At 39.7% G+C, this 22597-nt stretch overlaps 2 protein-coding genes across 3 annotated transcripts in view; one reads left to right on the plus strand and one right to left on the minus strand.

Annotated features, from left to right (window-relative positions):
• tert (telomerase reverse transcriptase) overlaps positions 1–8134 on the plus strand; it is a 98604-nt gene extending 90470 nt beyond the window's left edge. The window contains exon 18 of one of the 2 annotated variants that reach the window (XR_005630691.1): positions 7831–8134. The gene's annotated coding sequence lies outside the window, so the exon portion shown is untranslated. The remainder of the gene's footprint in view (positions 1–7830) is intronic. The other variant, XR_005630693.1, reaches the window with a different exon arrangement.
• Positions 1–22597, minus strand: part of slc6a18 (solute carrier family 6 member 18) — a 53928-nt gene that overhangs the window by 1301 nt on the left and 30030 nt on the right. The window contains exons 7-11 of the mRNA XM_039736957.1: positions 20419–20547; positions 14366–14522; positions 10269–10473; positions 6556–6715; positions 3529–3691 (exon numbers count right to left, since the gene is read on the minus strand). Of these exons, the coding sequence (XP_039592891.1) occupies positions 3529–3691; positions 6556–6715; positions 10269–10473; positions 14366–14522; positions 20419–20547 (814 nt within the window). The remainder of the gene's footprint in view (positions 1–3528; positions 3692–6555; positions 6716–10268; positions 10474–14365; positions 14523–20418; positions 20548–22597) is intronic.

A 22597-nucleotide genomic window follows, 5' to 3' on the forward strand; every position in this document is an offset into this window, starting at 1 on the left:
GGAGTGCCTGTGCCTATCTTCGATAAACAAGTTAGAAGACAGGTGGCTGGATGCAATTTTCTTCAAGCCACTTCTTCTAGTTGCCCCCTCTAACTTCTGAATGTTATGGCAAAATATTGTACTACCATCACCTGCTCTTAGAGTGTGCCTTTCGTCAATGAACCCAATGTAAAGGCCCTTTACAAGTGCAGTTGTTTATATATAGCATACGCAGTATTTTGTGTGTGTGTCTTTGTCTGTATTTTGTTTGGAGGAAGTGTTTTCTTTGATAGACTGACACCTAACTAGTGGTGCAACGGATCCGAACCGATTCCTGTCCACAGTTCGGTACGCACATGATCCGAAGATCCGAGAAAAAAAAGTTCCACTGTATTGTGCTCTCTCAACCTCGCTCGCGCACTAACTCTGTCTCTCTCTCGCGCCACTCGGTAGCCCTCGTGCACTGAACTGCAATTAAACTTCTCTCACGCACTAACTCTGTCTCTCTCGCGCACTAATTCAATCTCTCTCACGCATTTTCGCTCGACTTTTGTCTGGTTTGCCGTTTCATACGCGTGGCCATGCACAGCGGTAGCAGTTTTAGCAGAGGAGCTCGACAAACCTCCAGCATCATTTAAAAAAAAAGTTTTAACCAATAATGTAACTTTCCCTGCAGCGTCAATATGCAGCACCAACAGGAGCAGACACATCTCCTCAAAAGAAGTCAGCAACTACGGAGCTTTTTGGCAAGACCTTTGCACAGAAGGACATGGTCAGCAAGGCTTTTGCTGACACCATTAAAGAGGAGGTGGTATCCTATGATGCAGCAAGTGGCATTAAAGTCGATGGTGATCCACTGACTTGATGGAAAAGCAACGAATGTAGATACCCTCACCTTGCCACAATGGCAAGACACCATCTTGCTGTGCCAGGCACTTCAGTGCCTAGCGAGAGGGTGTTCTCAACAGCAGGGGACATAGTTACAGCAAAGAGATCTACACTTTTCCCAGAAAATGTAGACATCTGCATGTTTTTGAAAAAAAAAAAATGAAATTATAAGCTCAGGTCTGCTTTGCTTTCTTTCTTCTTTTTTGATAATGTGGACATAAGCTAGTTTTTATTTCTCTCTCCATGTTCAAAGTAAGAAGAAAAGATGCCTTAAATTGCATTTAAAGTTGTTTTTTATTATGTCCACATTAAAGGAAATAGTTATCATGCCCTATATTGCACCTTAATTTGTATTTATATAATTGAGTGGAATGAGTCTTGAGTTGAATGTTTTTTAATGGGCAAAAAATACTTAATTAAATAAATGGAGAGTTAAATTTGTCTTGTCGTTTTTTTTTTGTTTTTTTTGCTGATTCGAAAATTGATCCGATCCGTAACTTAAAACCGTGATCCGAACCGTGAGTTTTTTTGATCCGTTGCACCACTACACCTAACCCAGAGATGGTTCCTCATATTGATTGAACCCTAACATGTCTAATCTTCAAATAAGTGATTTCAATAAGGGGATGGCCAGATGTTTGTGCATGTCTGTTCCTTACGTGTTTGTACACAATACAGAAACATTTGGAAAAAGTACTTGTATGCCTGAAATCATTGGTAATTCCCAAACTAGTGGCCCTTTGTATGATCTTCATAAATACAGTATATCTCCACTTGCACTTGCAGAAATTCTACCTGGGAGCTGAGACATCACTTTTAAACTGTAGTACTCGGCTCTGCATTAATGTTTGCACATTTCAGGGCAACAATTCATTACAAGTCCCAGTCATACAGACTCCCACACTCACGTTAACCACGTGGACATCTTTGGCCATGTGGGATACAAACCAGATTACCAGAAGGAAAACTACCACAGGCAATGGATAAATCTGCCAACTCAGCACAGAAAAGAAAAACAAAATCAAAATTAGTGTAAGCCTCCCTAATTCACTGTGTTCATAAGAAATGAACATTCATGAGGTAGAAGTACATAATAAACAAAAATAGCTGCATCGGATATTTGAAATATTAAAATATGTGTTGCAATTTTAATGTTTAAAGTCTATATATTTTAAATTTTAATAGAAATTTGTTTCTGTTTCTGTTTCATGTTTTAATAGAGATCCATAGAGGCCTAGAAAAATAATCCAAAATCAAAAATAACATAATTTTCCTAATTACTGACCTTGAATTAGTATAAAACAACGCCCCACTTGCTTTTGTTTGAAATTTTATAATCTTCATGGAGTGGTTTTTAGAGGGGCAGGACCTCTGGTAAGGAATCAAATGTCAAATATATTACCATATGCTTGATCGACATCGTCAAAATAGTATAAAACAACACTCCACATGTGTGTATTACAGATCCCTATTTTTTTTTAACCTTTTGTAAAGGGGAGTAACTTTCACCCCTCATATCCCATTAGGGGATGAACCCCTGGGGTCGATTGATGTGACATGCACAACTTCAGGTTTGTTGGTTTACCTGTTATCATAAGGGTGTAATTTCCTGCATAAAATGTGGTCTAAAGTGGACTAAAAATTGAGGGTTTTCAGGTCTAGAGGATTAAAAATATGGAGGAACCCCAAAAAGCTTGAAGTTTTGCATAACTAGACATCAAGACGAGTCGATTTGCTCGTACCAGTGAGTCAAAAACTGTAGTGACCTCAAGGAGGAATTATGAATACAAACACAGCACACAGCATTCATACATTGTATACTGGATCCATGTGACAGCATCTCTAATCTACGTGCTACAGTATATTTACGCTCATATTTATGTATGTATGTATGTATGTATATGTGTCCATGTAACAATATAAATAAAATATGTATAAGTATAGTGTGTTAATACTGCATATAACAGAGGGTTAGTGAGCTTTGGGGGTTATGGTGGTTTTGCTTCCTGCCTTGTACATGACTCTCTTGGTATAGTCTCAGACATCTATAGACCCACTTAATAGATAAAATAATCTACAAAAACAGTTGAATGGAGCATTTCACTGCATAATGTATAAATAATATTATATAATTTGTATGTCTTCTTCTTCTTTCAGCTGCTCCCGTTAGGGGTCACCACAGCTGATCATCTTCTTCCATATCTTTCTGTCCTCTGTATCTTGTTCTGTTACACACATCACCTGCATGTCCTCCCTCACCACATCCATAAACCTTCTCTTAGGCCTTCCTCTTTTTCTTCTATTATATAATTTGTATGTGACAAGTAAAATTTGATATGATTTGGAAATATGTATTGGACCAAAAAGAAAATAAAAAGGAAGGCCTGGGTGTCCCACTATAACTGTCTACTAAAGAGATGTTTTGACCATGATACTCTAGTGTCTTCTAAGTTACTGTTTAGTCTTTTATCTTCTTTTAACTTAGTCATTACCTTGCACATTTCTGTCAATTCATATTTCTGTAATGTATTGGTAATTCTTTTGGATTGGTTCTGCAGATTTTACATGTAATTTTCAGCTACTTAAAGATAAAATGGTAGAACTATAAAAATGGGTTGAGTAGTAATACAGTAAATAAATGTGTGTATTAGAAATACATACGTTATTTGGATTCCATGCATCATAAGTGGCAGGCACCTGGGCTTGTACAACAATGTAGGCCACAAATACAACCAGCAGCATCAAAGGACTGATGACTCTCCATGTTGCCTGCCAATAAATATTAGGGTATCGACCAGTCATCCATTTAATGTCCTCACTGAACCTGTAAATGAAAGTGATCATTCACACAGGGCAGTATCACAATGCACGTTACAAACCAAAGTTGTAGTACAAAGCAAGTCAGCTTTATGAGCTGCTTTATGTTACAAAAACATTAAACTGTAAAATCATTACTTAAATAAGAGGAACATTCAAATAGAATGTCATCATTTCTTGGTACTTATGAGGCAGTGCATTTATGTTGAATTTGGGTTTTGAAAGGATTGCAAATAGCCACAAATTGTTTAATGAGAAAAAACAATTGTAAACATTCTGAGTTGGGAAACTGAATTTAACCAATCATCAGGCAGCTTTAGAGGTTAGCACTACAGCACCATGGAGTTTCATTCTCAGCCAGGTTACTGTCTAAGGTGCTCCAAATCCTAAAGAGGTGCAGATTTGGTAATTCAGTGGTTTTCATCTTCAGTCCTGGGCAACAAGGCTGCAGGTTTTATTCTAAACAATTTCATAATCAGGTCTTCATTCTTAGGTTTTATTGATCTTATTGTTTAGTGATCTAGCATAGAAATACAGTTAGGTCCATAAATATTTGGACAGAGACAGCTTTTTTCTAATTTTGGTTCTGTACATTACCACAATGAATTTTAAACTAAACAACTCAGATGCAGTTGAAGTGCAGACTTTCAGCTTTAATTCAGTGGGTTGAACAAAAAGATTGCATAAAAATGTGAGGCAAGTAAAGCATTTTTTTAACACAATCCCTTCATTTCAGGGGCTCAGAAGTAATTGGACAATTGACTCAAAGGCTATTTCATGGGCAGGTGTGTTCAAGTCCGTCATTATGTCTTATCAATTAAGCAGATAAAAGGCCTGGAGTTGATTTGAGGTGTGGTGCTTGCATGTGGAAGATTTTGCTGTGAACAGACAACATGCGGTCAAAGGAGCTCTCCATGCAGGTGAAAGAAGCCATCCTTAAGCTGCGAAAACAGAAAAAACCCATCCGAGAAATTGCTACAATATTACGAGTGGCAAAATCTACAGTTTGGTACATCCTGAGAAAGAAAGCAAGCACTGGTGAACTCAGCAGCGCAAAAAGACCTGGACATTCACGGAAGACAACAGTGGTGGAAGATCGCAGAATCATTTCCATGGTGAAGAGAAGCTCCTTCATAACAGCCAACCAAGTGAACAACACTCTCCAGGGGGTCGGCGTATCGATATCCAAGTCTACCATAAAGAGAAGACTGCATGAAAGTAAATACAGAGGGTGCACTGCAAGGTGCAAGCCACTCATAAGCCTCAAGAATAGAAAGGCTAGATTGGACTTTGCTAAAGAACATCTAAAAAAGCCAGCACAGTTCTGGAAAAACATTTTGGACAGATGAAACCAAGATCAACCTCTACCAGAATGATGGCAAGAAGAAAGTATGGAGAAGGAGTGGAACAGCTCATTATCCAAAGCATACCACATCATCTGTAAAACACGGTGGAGTTAGGCAGTGTGATGGCTTGGGTGTGCATGGCTGCCAGTGGCACTGGGACACTAGTGTTTATTGATGATGTGACACAGGACAGAAGCAGCCGAATGAATTCTGAGGTGTTCAGAGACGTACTGTCTGCTCAAATCCAGCTAAATGCAGTCAAATTGATTGGGCGTTTCATGATACAGATGGACAATGACCCAAAACATACAGCCAAAGCAGCCCAGGAGTTTATTAAAGCAAAGAAGTGGAAAATTCTTGAATGGCCAAGTCAGTCACCTGAACTTAACCAAATTGAGCAGGCATTTCACTTGTTGAAGACTAAACTTCAGACAGAAAGGCCCACAAACAAACAGCAACTGAAAGTAAAGCCGCTGCAGTAAAGGCCTGGCAGAACATTAAAAAGGAGGAAACCCAGCATCTGGTGATGTCCAGGAGTTCAAGACTTCAGGCTGTCATTGCCAGCAAAGGGTTTTCAAACAAGTATTAGAAATGAACATTTTATTTCCAGTTATTTAATTTGTCCAATTACTTTTGAGCCCCTGAAATGTAGGGACTGTGTTAAAAAAATACTTTAGATGCCTCACATTTTTATGCAATCTTTTGTTCAACCCACTGAATTAAAGCTGAAAGTCTGCACTTCAACTGCATCTGAGTTGTTTAGTTTAAAATTCATTGTGGTAATGTAGAGAACCAAAATTAGAAAAAAGTTGTCTCTGTCCAAATATTTATGGACCTAACTGTACTTCTAAGATATTCATAAATATCTGTATTCTTTGTCATAGCTTTAAATTTGTCTGTTTCTTTGGCTGATTTTCTTTTGTTTAACCTTTTTATGTAGCATTTGGTTTCTTAACTACAGTATATTCAACTAGTGATAAATAGCAATGAGCAGTGCAGACATTACTCGTATTCTTATTAAGAAAACATTTTTGCAAATGAGCAGACGAGTGACTATGGCATAGAAGTAATCACTCGCCTTGAGCCCTCAGTGTTGAATACAGTTAGAGAATTACAGAAAAGTGTTAATTAAAAATGAAATGGAAAAGAAAACCTAAGCATTTAAACTTTTGGCAACAATACACATTTCAGAATTTCACATATAAAATAAAATAGGAAACGAGACTAAACAATGAAACTGGTGAAAAGTAAGAGTGATGCACTGGTTGTGAAAAACCTGAAGCCACACAGTCCCTTAGGATTAACCTTGTGAACCACTAAAGTATTAGATGCTTGTTGTTTTGCCCAGTGTTGGTGTGCCTATGTTTTGTGATGAACTGGTACCTGAAGTTGCTCCGTTGTGGATTGAGCTACTTTAGAAGGTGGATGAATCTACATGGTCATTATACAGACCATTTCGTAAGAGACTCTGCTCTGTCTGCCTTGTACAGTGAGCGCGAGTGTTTGCATATGAGAGTAAGATTACCTCTTAATTCCATATATGTACACCACACTTGTGATTTCGAAGAAAGCAATAATCAGCAGAGGCACAGATCCCACATAACTGTTAAAAATTTCCAGCCAGTAGTTTCCTGATCCCATTGTAAAAATCAGCGCAATTGAAAATGACACCAGGCACATCAACCCTGAAAACAAACAGAATTAAGTTAAGTTAAATATTGCATGGTTCAGAAGAAGCACTGAGTGATGTTGTAACATCTATTTATTTTACAATCTATATTTTTGTACTTTAGGGTTGTGGGAAACTGGAACCTTTCCCAGCAGCATTCCCAACAAGGCATCACAGACTGTGGGTGGACCACCATTCCATCAAAACTGACACCAGACCAAGTAACCCAACAATGTGGGAGGAAACCAATTCACACACAGGTTGAAGTTTAGGAAAGAATGCTGGCCTCCTGTGGCACCAGCACACCAGCATTCATTCCTTAGGACATTTGTGAATACAATAGCTATGTGGACTGGCATTGTCCTGTTGTAGGGTCGGATTTGTAGGAGCTATGAGCAAAGCAGAGAGATTGTGACTGGTCATTTTGTCCTTAGCGTGGAGCCCATTCATCACTGTACTGTCACTGATTGCAAACATTGGGTCTGCTAACAGTTTCACCAGCATAACACATGGCCAATATAAGACATTCTCTCAAATAGACTAGTCTGACGTGTCAACCTTACTTGAGGTGATCTTGGACAATCATCTGACCTACTGGGCTACTGCAGCTTTGACTGTATCATTACACTGTGGGGTGTCTTCATCCACAGTTAACTGGTACATGACATGTCTGTCTGCAGTATACCAGTTGGCCTCTCCCTTGCGTCGGATAACACTTAGGAAATTGTACATAAATTGAAATGAACATAAAGCTGTTGATTATGGCCATTGTCTTGCTGTGACTAAAACTTAATATTAAGACGACCTGTTTATGCATTGTTCCATCTGGACCTTGTCACAGGTATACCCATGGAACTTTTATGTGCTTGGTAAGTTGCAATGCTTTGCTGGCCAAGATTATTGGTCAAACGGCTAAAACAAATTGACAACTTTTTGTGAAAGTGCAAAGTTATTAACTAGATTTTTTTTTTAATTCAAGGTAAACATTTTGTTTCCTTTTTCATTATCTATCTATCTATCTCCAAGCTTATGCAGTTAGGGGGAAACTACACTCACTCTTACAAATTAAGCAATACCACTGCAAGTCGGGAGGGGTACTGTTGCTAACATATTCTTCCTTTTCATCTGCAGTACTGAAGGACATCAGCCGGAAGACACATGACTCCACTTTCTCTCCAGCCCCTTCTGGAGCCCTTCTGTATAAACAAGTCTTCCATTGGAAGCAGGGGTTCATTTTTGGACCTTTGTCTGAGGGAGAAGGAGCTGCTTCTCAAAAGAGACCTCACTTAAAATTCTTTTAGTTCCTTGGCAGTCACCATCATTCTGATTTTCTTTTTCAGTTGATTAAACAGGATTTACTAGGGTGGTAACCGACTAATCATGCTACTTTGTCTCTTGTTATCACACTATCTTTTTCTGTTTATTATTATTATTATTACTTTATTTAGTGCCTTTCCTATCTATCTATCTATCTATCTATCTATCTATCTATCTATCTATCTATCTATCTATCTAATCTGTAGGGTATCTATTACTTGGTCCACCATTGGTAATATACAGTAATTGATAAGATACAGTACATTACTCTATGCTTATTATGATCTATTTTTGTTTTTTATTTTTATGTAGTTATTTGTTAAATATTATCTAGATATTTGCCACCTGTCTGAGATTTTGATTCATGCAAACCCTGAATAGTGTGATTTTTTTTTTTAAATTAGATTTTATATACAGTGTTATAAATATGTGTGTCTTGTTTCTGGTGGTTTTTTGTTTGTCTTTTGGTGTTGCTATCTGTTATGTCACCTTTGTAATGACATAGTGATACGTGTGTGTGTGTGAATGACATCATCGAAGTGAAAGGATAAAAGGATGCCCCAATGTCCCTTCATTTTCTGATATTGCGGATACCAATCCTAAAAGCTCTCCCATAGTTCACATAGGCTCATTTTTTGTTGTCGATTAGGTTTTGATACCAGTATCTCGTCTTTTCTGGTTATCAGTTTTGAATGATTTTTGACTAGTCTCATCTTCTGATCTCATATAAATCTCTCATGCTAGATTCACAACAAATTCCAAAATGGTAATTCTTCGGGGCAGTTGCAGAAAAGTGACCTATGTTTCTGTTACGGGTTTATCAATGGTAAAAGATACCTTGGTGTCTGTATCATATCCAAGAAATCTGTTTTTTTTTTTTTTTAGAATTAAATTAACGTGTTGGACAGGATTTCAGAAATGAACTGATACTTTCAGGGCAGTGACTGCAAAATACAAATCCTTTTGATTCTTGTTTTACAATTTCTTTGAGTGAACACCTGCTGATTTGTCACACCTGCTCATATCTGACTGAATGCAACTCCCCTAAACAAACAGGCTTTACAGGACAAATAAAGGTTCTGATTATTAATTCATGTTCATTGCTTACTCAGCATTTTGAATTGCAGATAAAAAAAATGATAAAGAAGCCGGCGAACAGCAAGTAACCGCACATGCATTGTTTCCTGGTGGCTGAGGCAGTGGATCTTAAACCACAGGGTTGTGGTATCAATCCAGTCCACTGACTCCTTGCGTGACTCTGACATTGCTAACTTACATACTGGTGCCACGACTACCCAGGTATGGAAATAGTTGTACATGTTTTGGATTTTAAGGTAACATGAATGAATGAATCATCTAAATTAGGAGTTCCCAAATTCAGTTCTGGGCTACCACCGTTGCTGCTGGTTTTCATTCCATTCCAACTAACTTCACATATAAATGGTTCAGTGTTAATTCTAAATTATCTAATTGTTTAATTGGTGTTTTTCTTCTCTCGTTTTGCATTCAGAATTAACTGCTAGTATACAGTATTTACATGTAAATAAATTTCAGAAATTAGTATTTTTTGCCATATCTTTAAATGTTACCATATTCTTTTTAATTCCCCTTTTCCTTATGCAAATACTAATGATTAGTGATGAGCAGTACTGTCATGGGTGAAAATGGCCCTGAATACTAAAGTGAAGCAGCTACTTCAATATAAAACTCACTTGCAAGTTAATTAATAACCAAAGGCTTAAATGACCAGAACATAAAGCAAGAAAATTAAAATCCTGCAGTACTTGAACGTAAAGCTCCGCATGTTACACTGCATCAGTCTTCATAAATGTCTCCATGATGTGCAGAGTCATGCACTGCATCGAAGCAATAATCTCCTCCAGTGAGGTTCCCCATGAACTACCAAACTCACCTCACTTTGCACAGCATCACTCTTCTTCACGTGTTATACATTTTGCAGAAAGGTTACAGCTCCTGTTGTGTGGTGGAAACACAACACACGAAAGTGGGCCAGGGCCTACATTGTACAGGGACTGAACTGGTTCCTGAAAATAAAGTTCCTGCAGTGGGACAGCGCCTATTGAAACCAATATCTGCTACCAGGGCAAAATTTCAGAAGGGTAGCTAATCGGCAAAACTCTTACAAAGTTAACCCAACTTAACTTCTGTGTTCTTAAATCAAAAGAGGACTTTCAGATGACCAGTAACACTTTGATAAACATCCATATTAGAATATTAGTGTTGCGTTTTACCTGTGAAAGCCTCCTTTGGTATGCATTTTGGCACCAAATGCAGGTCTAAAAGAGGTGTGAGTACTCCTTCGAGGTTTCCAAACATGGATGACAGGCCAAGGGTGAATAACATGACAAAGAACAGCACTGCCCACACCTGAGAACCTGGCATCTTGATGACTGCCTCTGTGAAGACAATGAATGCCAGTCCTGTCCCTGATGCACTCTGTTGAAAGCAGAAATAAAGAAAGGTGAACCTGGGTTTTCATTAATGTGAAAGCTCTCTGCACCTCCCTGACTTTCTGTCTATTGTGGAACCATGTTATACTACTTTATCTGGTTGGGTTTTATTCCAAAACGTATGGCATAGTTATATGAAAGCTGTAGTTAAATAATTGCTGTCCTTATGTATGCATTTCAGTTTAAGATCACAGGGTTCAGAGCCTGTTTATTGCAGCAACAACAGCCGGGCACTCTCCATCCCTGCATAGGACGTGAGTCCATAGCAGAGATCCCTCACACACATGCATTCATACCAGGCAAATGTCAAGTCTCCAGTTAACCTGACCTGTTGTGTCTTTGGGAATTGAGTGGTAACTCTAGACATCATCCATTCATTCATACCAAGAGAACAGGTAACTCCTCTCATAGTGACCAGTCCAGGATTTGAACCTATAGCCCACAACGTTAAACTGTAAGACATCATTCCATTTACTTAGATTTCACTTGTCCATTTGAGACTGTGGAGTTAAGAATGTTGCATTTCTGTTGTCCTTCAAAATGACAAAATGTGTTCTGAATATGTTTGCAAGAAATTAAGTCTTAAATTTTTGTTTACTTAAATACACAAGAATGCAGGCTATGGGGATTTCATGCCGCAAGGAAAAAAGTGAAATAAAATGGGGACAAGAGAGTACTATATGCATGGTAGTAGCCTTTTTATATACTTGCACTGATTTCATCCCTTGTGATTTGTAGTACAGTCTGTACAGTTTCATTTTTATCGTAAGTCTTTTCTAGATTTTGGCTGAGCCACTGGGGTTGCTGCAAGGTGGTCAAAATTAATTACAAATATTAAAGAACAAAAGCTGATCATGTAAGCATTCACCCTTTTAATGTGACACCCCTAAATCCTCACTGCTGCAGCCAGTTGGTTTTAGAAGTTCCAGAATTAGCTTATTGAAGATCACTTATCTGGAGTTTCACTTGATTTTTAGATAGATAGATAGATAGATAGATAGATAGATGAATTTGGAAAGGCCAACTTAGACAGATAGATACTTTATTATTATTATTATTATTAATCCCAAGGGGAAATTCACATATTCCAGCAGCAGCATACTGATAAAGAACAATATTAATTAAAAAGTGATAAAAGCGCAGTGCAAGTTAAAAAATGCAAGGTGGAGAGTGCGAGGCAGGTATAACAGTCTATAACAAGTCAAGTCAGTCAAGTCAAGTTAACTTTATTTATAAAGCACTTTACTTACAACAGCCGCTGACCAAAGTGCTGAACATAGGCTAAAATAAATTTAAACAAAACAAACTAATAAATAAGTAGATAAAATACAATCAAATAAAACAAATTAAAACATAGTAAAAACAACTAAACAGAGTTAACACAGAGTAAAATCAACTGCTCACACAGGATCAAACGACAAACCAAAAAGATAGGTCTTAAGAGCAAATTAAAAAATAAATGGGCAGTGAGGAGGCCTGTCTAATGTGGATCAGCAGTGAATTCCAGAGCCTTGGAGCCACAACGGAAAAAAAAATAACAGGGGTGCCTAATGCGTCGATCGCGATCGACTGGTAGATCGCAAAGGTAGTGCAGGTAGATCGCGTTGCATTCAAAAAAATTTTTTTGTAAACGTTCGTTTATCATATATCCTCCCTATGCCATTTGACACTTGATTGACATACAGGCCAGTCTGAGATCTCTTCACTTCTAACACACTATCAAATGCGCGAGCTACCACAAAACTCTGGATGTGATCTAGTTAGCCTTCCAATTTATAAAGACTAAAGAAGGGATTTAAAAAAAAAATTGTTTAGGGAGGGTATGGGCTGGAGGTGGAACTGGAAGAGGGTTTTTTTTTCTCACAATGTCACAAAGTGCGTTTGTCTGGCATCCGAGGTTCAATTCCCGGAGAGGGGTGCAGTGGAGTGTGAACGCCTGATGAGCCCAAAATAGGGCGAAACACATGTCGCGTACTCTTTGCGTTATTTGACAGTTAGCTATATAACATTCTATGATCTGCTTATCGCAACTGAGAGGGCACCCGTGGCACATGTCTGCCGACTTGCAGACTAACCACACACGTTACCTGGTAGGTAACTACCCATACAATTAGATTGTGATTCTGACTTAAATATATATAATTTTTAATGTAGGTATATCATTTCGACCTGGTCATTTTAAAAGTAGTTCGCAAGCCAAGAAAGTGTGGGCACCCCTGGTCTATTATCTTGTATAATGTTAACATTTAACCCCCCCGGGTGGAATTGAAGAGTCGCATAGTGTGGCGGATGAATGATCTCCTCAGTCTGTCAGTGGAGCAGGACGGTGACAGCAGTCTGTCGCTGAAGCTGCTCCTCTGTCTGCAGATGATTCTGTTCAGTGGATGCAGTGGATTCTCCATGATTGACAGGAGCCTGCTCAGTGCCCGTTGCTCTGCCACGGATGTCAAACTGTCCAACTCTGTCCCTACAATAGAGCCTGCCTTCCTCTCCAGTTTGTCCGGGCGTGAGGCGTCCCTCTTCTTTATGCTGCCTTCCCAGCACACCACAGCATAGAAGAGGGCTCTCGCCACAACAGTCTGATAGAACATTTGCAGCATCTTATTGCAGATGTTGAAGGACGCCAGCCTTGTATGGAAGTATAGTCATCTCTGTCCTCTCTTACATAGAGCATCAGTATTGGCAGTCCAGTCCAATTTGTCATCCAGCTGCACTCCCAGGTATTTATAGGTCTGTACCCTCTGCACAGTCACCTCTGATGATCACGGGGTCCATGAGGGGCCTGGGCCTCCTAAAATCCACCACCAGCTCCTTGGTTTTGCTGGTGTTCAGGTGTAGGTGGTTTAAGTCGCACCATTTTTGACATAACTTGTCAGTATTGTGACCTAACCTACACGATGAAGAACACAACAAGCAGCTCTAAAAAGGTGATTGAAAAGCACAAGTCAGAAGATGGAGAAAGGAAGATATCAACGTCACTGAATTTCCTTTGGAGTCCAGGTACATCGCTCATTAAGAAATGGAAAGAGTATGGCTCAGCTGTAAATCTGCTAGAGCAGGCCATTCACAAAAAACTGAGTTCTCGTGCAAGAAGAAGAGGTGCGAGGGAGGCCACCAACAGACCTAATGGAGTGAGAAGTTACTGGAAGTAAGAATGGAGAGACTAAACAGACAGCAACTTTTGGACGGGGCTTCATTCATCACAGCTTTATAGAGAGGCAAAGAGAGGCTAGAACTTGTCAGAAGGCACATGGGACACTCTAAAGTCAGATGGAAGAAGGTTCTGTTTTCTATGAACGGGTGAGATCAAAAATGTAGCTTTTTAATCATCAGACTAAATGTGCGGCTGGACTTGAGAAAGGTTGTTTACTCCCAATCGCTGTGCAAACTGATAGAGCTTGACCAGTTTGTAAAGAAGAATGGAGAAAATGGCAGAATTCAAATGTGCAAAGGTGATAGAGAAGGCTGCCAGTGGAGCATCTACTAAATACTGACTTGGCAAGGGGTTAATACTTACGCAGTCAATTATTTTGTTTCTTATTTGTAATTATCTTGGACCACTTTTCAGAGGTTTATTTTCACTTTAATGTCAGAGTCCTTTTCTGTTGATGAGTGTCAGAAATGTCAAAATAAATCAATGCTAATTAACAGTAAAATGTGAAACTTCCAAGGGGATAAATAATTTTTATATACACTGTAATAAGTCATAAGTAATGACATTAATTGTGGCATGCAGACCTGACCAAAAGAGACTCTTCACCATGTAAGCAAACACAAAATCATTATTTGATCCTTGTCACGTAACATTAAACAATCATTTGATCATTCCAATCATCTCTTTCAGGGCTTTTGTTCCGTGGGTTTCAAGGAAATCCTACCTCGTCAAGAAAAGTTTGAAGACTGCATTTTTGTAGGCTTAGCGAATCCAGTTGTTTGTGGTTAGTAGCATTCAGGCTTTCTATCCAACTTCCATAATTTGCTCTGGTTACATTTTGGTCTCCAATGTTAAAAGCATTGGTAATGGTGAGAATGTTCCTGTAGGAGGGGAAGTCACATGTGTTATAGCAAAGAAACTTTGTTTATAGTGCGTCATTCCTAATAGATATCATCTTACCCTGCATTGTTAATATAGTAGTAACTTAAGAAACATGACAAACGAGAGGAGAACATTCAGTCCATCAAGCCTGTCTGTTTAGCTAATAGCTCAACTGTCTCAATATCTCATCCAGGTTTCAGTTAGAAAGTCAAGGTTTGTACTTCAACTACATGTCTCGGTAGTTTGTTTCAGAGTCCCACAACTCTTTTCATAAAGAAGTGCTTCCTGGCTTTTGTTTGTTTGTTTGTTCATTATTTCACCTTATATACACCTTATATATCGTATTAGAAATTTGTTAGTTTTCACATACCCCTTGGGGTCAGAGCACAGGGTCAGCCATTGTACAGTGCCCCTGGAGCAATTACAGGTTAAGGCCCAGCAGAGTAGGATCTCTTTTTTGACAGTGACGGGGATTTGAACCGGCAACCTTCTGGATACCAGCACAGATCCTTAGCCTCAGAGTCACCACTCTGCCCCACTTCAGCTTTTTTTTTATTTTATGAGTTTGGGGCACAGGCAGTTTAAGCCACAATGATATCATCCATCCATCCATTATCCAACCCACCATATCCTAACTACAGGGTCACGGGGGTCAATCCCAGCCAGCACAAGGCAGGAAACAAACCCCGGGCAGGGCGCAAGTCCACCACAGGGCGCACACACACACACACACACCAAGCACACACTAGGGACAATTTAGAATCGCCAATGCACCTAACCTGCATGCCTTTGGACCCATGCAGACATGAGGAGAACATGCAAACTCCATGCCGGGAGGACCCGGGAAGCGAACCCGGGTCTCCTAACTGCGAGGCAGCAGCGCTACCCACTACGCCACTGTGCCGCCTGTCATACTGATTGATGTATTCAATTTTCTGAACTTCCAATCTAGAGATGTGGATGCTGGCTAGAGCACTCCTCAAAAGCATTAAGCACTTGTTGGAATTCCAAATTATCACTCAGTGCGTTTACATGCACACACAAAACCGGGATAACCTGCATAACTTGGTTAAAGCACAAACCTGACTTTTTAAAAGTTTACATGTGCAAGTACGCTTTGGCAAAAAGCTCCAACATCATTTTCTTCTTCTTTCGGCTGCTCCCATTAGGGGTTGCCACAGCGGATCATCTGTCCGCTTATGGATTTGGCAAAATTTTACACCGGATGCCCTTCCTGATGTAACCCTCCCCATTTATCCAAGATTGGGACCGGCACAAAGAAAAACACTGACTGCACAAAACAAAAAAAGTTAAACGTCATCATCGGCCATCGTGAATCTGACAGTAAGGATGACGCCTGAGATAACTTTCTTGTGTTTTATACTACATTTGGTCTTTCATGTGCTGTGTAGTAAATATCCTACATCCTCTATTTAGATCCTCATCCACTGATGATTTGCAGTATGAATGCTGGCCGTTGCATCACCCAGTCACGCTATTTCAGCATATCTATTACAGATAGCTGGATGAAAACTAAACTGATATTTTAATAAGATGTTTCTGTTACTGGATTGCACACAGCACATACTCTTTTCTGCTTGACTGTGTAATTGAGCCCTGCAAAGGACAGGCTTACTGGTACATGCGCTTCATGCCTTACACCCATTGCTGCAAGGATATTTATAATGCAAATAGTTTTACTTTAATAAAATAACATTACGTTAAGTTGCTCATTATGTTAAAAAGTAATCGGACTGTGTAATGGACATTACTTTTAACGGGTTACCACCAACACTGCTCCCGAGATTGTGCTGCTGATCTTAGCACAGTACGTTCAGCTATTCTACATACATTTAGCGATTTCTGAAATATGGAGACAGATTATTTCAGCAAGGAGAAGGAATAATACAATCATGCCTCAAGACATTGATCTTGTGGCCACTTCTACCTGTGGCTGCTAAAAAGGGTGTGCGGAGCTAACATATGTGCAGGTGAACGTAATGAAACGGACACACACAGACTGCACAATCCTTAACCATCGCCCTGTTAAGGGTTTACAAGGCCACATAGCCAGGTTACTCGTGGAGAAGCCTACCTGTGTTAACCTGAGACAGGTAACCCAGCTTCTCTAACTGGAATAAGGGCTTACGTGGCATTTTAGAAATCAGGTTTCTATGAATCACCAAGAATTTAAAGCATCTGTAAATGCAGTGATTGATCTACTTTGCCTTGCACCTTAACTCACTCACACCAGACCAATTCAAAACCAGCAGTTAACTTAACACACATGCAGAGAGAGCCCTAAGGGAAGTGTCTATGTGGACACAGGGTGCACATGTAAGTGTTACATCGAGAGCAGACACTGTCCCATCTTGGAGCCTTAGAATTCTAATGTTTTTATAAGTACCTGGCCTTTTTCTATTTCATTTCATGAGTTAGGGAAGAACTTGAACTGTAGCCCTGGCACAAATAGACTGCCGGCATGTCTTATGTGGTCTTAGCCTTTAAAATCTTAACTCACACTGGCTCGCTTAGACAACAAACATTACACAATTCTTAAAGTATCCAAACCATCAGATGTTTAAAATGGGAATGAACTGATCAAGAAACGTGTAGTTAAGAACAGTGTAGGACATATACTGTATTAGATTAGATTAGATTATACAATTTATTTTTGTAGAGCCCAAAATCACACAAGAAGTGCTGCAATGGGCTTTAACAGGCCCTGCCGCTTGACAGCCCCCCAGCCTTGACTCTCTAAGAAGACAAGGAAAAACACCCAAAAAGAAACCTTGGGAAAGGCAGTTCGAAAAGAGACCCCTTTCCAGGTAGGTTTGGCATGCAGTGGGTGTCAAAAAGAAGGGAGTCTATATATTATATTATATTATATTATATTATATTATATTATATTATAGGGCGGCACAGTGGGTAGCGCTGCTGCCTCGCAGTGAGGAGACCTGGGTTTGCTTCCCAGGTCCTCTTTGCGTGGAGTTTGCATGTTCTCCTCGTGTCTGTGGTGGTTTCCTCCCACACTCCAAAGACATGCAGGTTAGGTGCATTGGTGATTCTAAATTGTCCCTAGTGTGTGCTTGGTGTGTGTGTGTGTGTGTGTGTGTGTGTGTGTGTGCGTGTATATGTAAGTGCCCTGTGGTTGGTTGGTGCCCTGCCCGGGGTTTGTTTCCTGCCTTGTGCCCTTTGCTGGCTGGGATTGGCTCCAGCAGACCTCCGTGACCCTGTAGTTAGGATATAGCGGGTTGGATAATGGATGGATATTATATTATATTATATTAGCTGTGTAAGCCCAGGCTCCTAGAAACCATGGAGTGTGGCACGTCAATCAATGTGCATTAGCAGCTCCTCATCGGTTGCGTTTTGCCGACGAGCTCACCTCCATTGCCTGTCAGTGACTTAGCGAATTTCTCTCTCCTCGGAGGTTTGGTTTTGTCGATGTGCTCTCCTCACTTGTGTATTAGCAGCAGCGGTTTCACTTTGGCGACAGAGTCGCTTTCTTTGAGCTTCATGCTGTAGCATCGCAGTTCCGGGCCGTTCAGACGCACACACCTCCACGTATAGACATTTATATATAAGATTGTATAATATTATATTATTTTAAACTGATTTTAAGTATTCAGAGGAAAGCATAAACACTCCGCACAAACATTGACTAGGCAGGACTATGATTTGAACCCAGGAGAGATCTAAACCGCTATCACTAACCACTGTGCTATTCTTGTTTTAAATTGTAAGTTCATTTTGAGAATTACTGTAGCTGGTTACCTAAACGAAGTCACCGTATAGTAATGTTAAAAGTGGGAGAGTCTGGCAAGAAAAGGTGGATTGAACTATACAAGGCTCAGATGATGTGACAGTATTTTTAGATGTAGTTGCATGCGGATTAATTCACATGCAAGTCCAGATGGAAACAGAATCAGTTAGCCCCCCTGGGTGGTGGTAAAAGTTGGCAGTGAAAGTCATTTCTTTGTATAAATAACACTGATAGAGAAGTTGATGCCATGTTGGCACATATGTGGTAATGTAGATGAATGAGTAATATTAGAATGGACTAAGGATCAAAGTGACAAGGGTGGAAAGAGACATGGGTGACTCATTAGTCTGTAAACCCTCCGGTGCCAGTTGTTGAACTTTCTCGCTAAAGCTCTACTGCGCCTGCTGTGCATTAGTGGAAGTTCTGATAATGCGACTTGAACAAAACACGTCAGTCATCACTTAGAGACAAGTAGACAGGTTAGCTCAAAGTATTGATGTCTCGTTTTATTACTATCAGGAGTTTTAACGACACAATTATTTTAAAAGTGGCTAGATAATTGTGAATGCACTGGGTGGACACTTTATTAGGTACACTTACCCAATAACAATTTGCTTTCAGTACAGTATACAGCATCTCTGTTAATATTGAGCTTAGACACTAAGTGGCCACTTTACTAGGTCAGTCTATTCTGTGCCACCTAGTACCCCTTTGACCTCTGGAATATCTTCACTTGTCAAAGACACGCGTTCAGCAAGATAATGGGAAGCTTAATTAGGCACTGTGATCCAGGCTTACTCGATAGCATTTTGATATACATTCATACTGTACAAAGGTGTTCAATTGGATTGAGATCTGATGACGGTGCAGGCCTTTGGAGTAAACTGAAGTCGCTGTCATGTTTGTGGAACCAGGTCGAGATAATATGGCCTATGGTCCATTTGAAAAAGCATAGATTTTGGTCATGATCAGCAGTCATGCTTAAGTGTGTTGGTGGCATTCAAACGCTGCCTGCCTAACATTAAAAGACCTAATGAATGCTAAGGAAACCTTCCTGTCACCCTCACGCTACCCCCAGCAGTCTGTACTATTCACAACAGGCCGGCTAAATCCATGGATGCATTTTTTATGCTACATTCTGAACCTACCATCTGTGCATTGCAGGAGAAATCAAGTTTGTTCAGATCAGGTGTCATTATTTCAAGCTCTAATTTTCTAGTTTTGGTGATTGTGTCCACACTGTACACTAATATTCCAGCTCTTAGCTGACAGAAGTTATTTTTTTAATTAAAATTTTTTGCAATCATTTTTTTGGTCTTTAGCTTTCACAGATCATCCACCTTAAGGTCAAAGGTTCACATTTTCATCGCCACATTGATGTTTTAACAAGCTGTTGTTTGAGTATTTGTGGCCTTTCTGTAAGCGTGAATGAGTCTGGCCATGCTTCTCTGTCCAGTCTCATTCAGAAGCCATTTTTTCCCACAGAACTGACACTTACTGGATGTCTTTTTATTTATTTAAACATTTTCTGTAGACTGTACTGTATTGTGTGAAAGTCTCAGGGGGCTGCCTGTTCCAGAGACGCTGGAACCACCAAGTCTAGCAGCATCGATCATACTACAGTGTCAAAGTCCTTCGCAATTTTAATGTTTCGTTGAACAAGATGTTAATCTTCTGTCCTTCTCTGTCTGTGTGCTACACAATATGGTCAAAAGTTTGTGGACACCTGACCATCACTCCTATATGAACTCATTGGACATCCCATTCCATCCATCCATTATCCAACCCGCTCTATCCTAACTACAGGGTCACAGGGGTCTGCTGGAGCAAATCCCAGCCAACACATGGCACAAGACAGGAAACAAACCCCGGGCAGGGCACCAGCCCACCATGGCATCCCATTCCAAAACCAAATTATAAAGTTTCTGATGCGCATGAGGAATGTTTAAACGTGTGCCCAGAGGTAGACTGGGACCCCTTCATATTACTTGTTACTGACAATTAATCCTACACGCTAAACATTTCACAAATTCAAAGCAAGTGGTTTTTCAAATTTCATATTAATGATCTCTACTTCCCTTTATAAATAAGGACACTACAGCCTGACCACAAATGAGTGCTTTACTTACTTATCCAGGCAGTCATTGTAGTTTGAATTGGCTTTGAATCCCAGAATTGAAAAAATGGGAATTGATGCGTATATGGAGGTTGCGCTGTTTATCACACCAACAATAACTGCATCTCTTTCACAGTCATTTCTGGCAAAACAAAAATAAACTTTAATCCAAGATAAAGGAAAAACAAACATAAATAACAACAGTAACCACTTAGGACAGATACACTTAGGGACACAACGCATTAAATGTATGCTGGAGATAATCTGTTTATAGTACTGATTAGCGGCTTGTTTCTTTTTATACTGTTTTTTGCAATATTCTGGGCAACTAGCGTAATATAAAATATCTTTATCTTTCTGTCACCTTTTATACTTTCATTTCTATCTATCTATCTACTATATAGTGCCTTTCACATCTATCTGTCTATCTAGTGCCTTTCACATCTATCTATCTAATATATAGTGCCTTTCACATCTATCTATCTATCTATCTATCTATCTACTATATAGTGCCTTTCACATCTTTCTATCTATCTATCTATCTATCTATCTATATATAGTGCATCTCTATCTATCCATCTATCTATCTAATATATAGTGCCTTTCACATCTATCTATCTATCTATCTGTTATATAGTGCCTTTAACATCTTTCTGTTGTCCGAAGCTTCACTTGCAATGGTAGCTGATAGTTGCAGGCAGGAAGAAATGCCATTCAAACTGATGGTACATATTATGCCCGGTTTTATACAGTACATATCGTAGCAGTTTGAGCCCAGCATTGGTTTGAATCTTACACTCAGTTGCTCTCTATGATGAGTTTACACGTTCTCCATGTGCCTGCTGGTTAGTGTGTAGTGGCAACACCAACCACCCTTCAGCACCATTATTTTCCCATATTCTTCTGTAGCTCATCTTGTGACCTTGCTTGTGTGTCTGCTCTGCACTATAGCTGGATATGAGAGAGCCTGGCTTTGTTCCTAGATAGAGGATGAGTCATTCTGGAGTGATCTTAGTTACAGTCATATGGAAAAGTTTGGGAACCCCTCTTAATTCTTTGGATTTTTGTTTATCATTGGCTGAGCTTTCAAAGTAACAACTTCCTTTTAATATCTGACATGCCTTATGGAAACAGTAGTATCTCAGCAGTGACATTAAGTTTATTGGATTAACAGAGAATATGAAATATGCATCATAATAAAATTAGACAGGTGCATAAATGTGGGCACCCCAACAGAGATATGACATCAATGCTTAGTTGAGCCTCCTTTTGCCAGTATGGCTCTAGACACCTCCTATAGCCTTTGATGAGTGTCTGGATTCTGGATGGAGATATTTCTGACCATTCATCCATACAAAATCTCTCCAGTTCAGTTAAATTTGATGGCTGCCAAGCATGGACAGCCTGCTTCAAATCATCTCATAGATTTTCGATGATATTCAAGTCAGGGGACTGTGGCGGCCATTCCAGAACATTGTACTTCTCCCTCTGCATAAATGCCTTTGTAGATTTTGAACTGTGTTTTGGGTCATTGTCTTGTTGGAATATCCAGCCCCTGCGTAACTTCAACTTTGTGACTGATGCTTGAACATTATCCTGAAGAATTTGTTGATATTGGGTTGAATTCATCCGACCCTCGACTTTAACAAGGGCCCCAGTCCCTGAACTAGCCACACAGCCCCACAGCATGATGGAACCTCCACCAAATTTGACAGTAGGTAGCAGGTGTTTTTCTTGGAATGCGGTGTTCTTCTTCCGCCATGCAAATCACTTTTTGTTCTGACCAAATAACTCAATTTTTGTCTCATCAGTCCAAAGCACTTTGTTCCAAAATAATAATAATAATTCTTTGCATTTGTATAGCGCTTTTCTCACTACTCAAAAAGTGCTCAGCATTTGCAGGTTAGGGGCCTTGCTCAAGGACCCAACAGAGCAGAGTCCCTTTTGGCATTTACGGTATTTGAACCGGTAACCTTCCAATTGTCAGTGCAGATCCCAAGCCTCAGAGCCACCACTCCACCTAGATATCTGAAAATGAATCTGGCTTGTCTAAATGAGCATTTGAATACAACAAGCGACTCTGTTTGTGTCGCGAGTGCAGAAAGGGCTTCTTTCTCATCACCCTGCCATACAGATGTTCTTTGTGCAAATTGCGCTGAATTGTAGAACGATGTTCAGATACACCATCTGCA

The sequence above is a fragment of the Polypterus senegalus genome, chromosome 15 (genome assembly GCF_016835505.1).
Source record: "Polypterus senegalus isolate Bchr_013 chromosome 15, ASM1683550v1, whole genome shotgun sequence".
In the NCBI taxonomy this organism is placed as follows: domain Eukaryota; kingdom Metazoa; phylum Chordata; class Cladistia; order Polypteriformes; family Polypteridae; genus Polypterus; species Polypterus senegalus.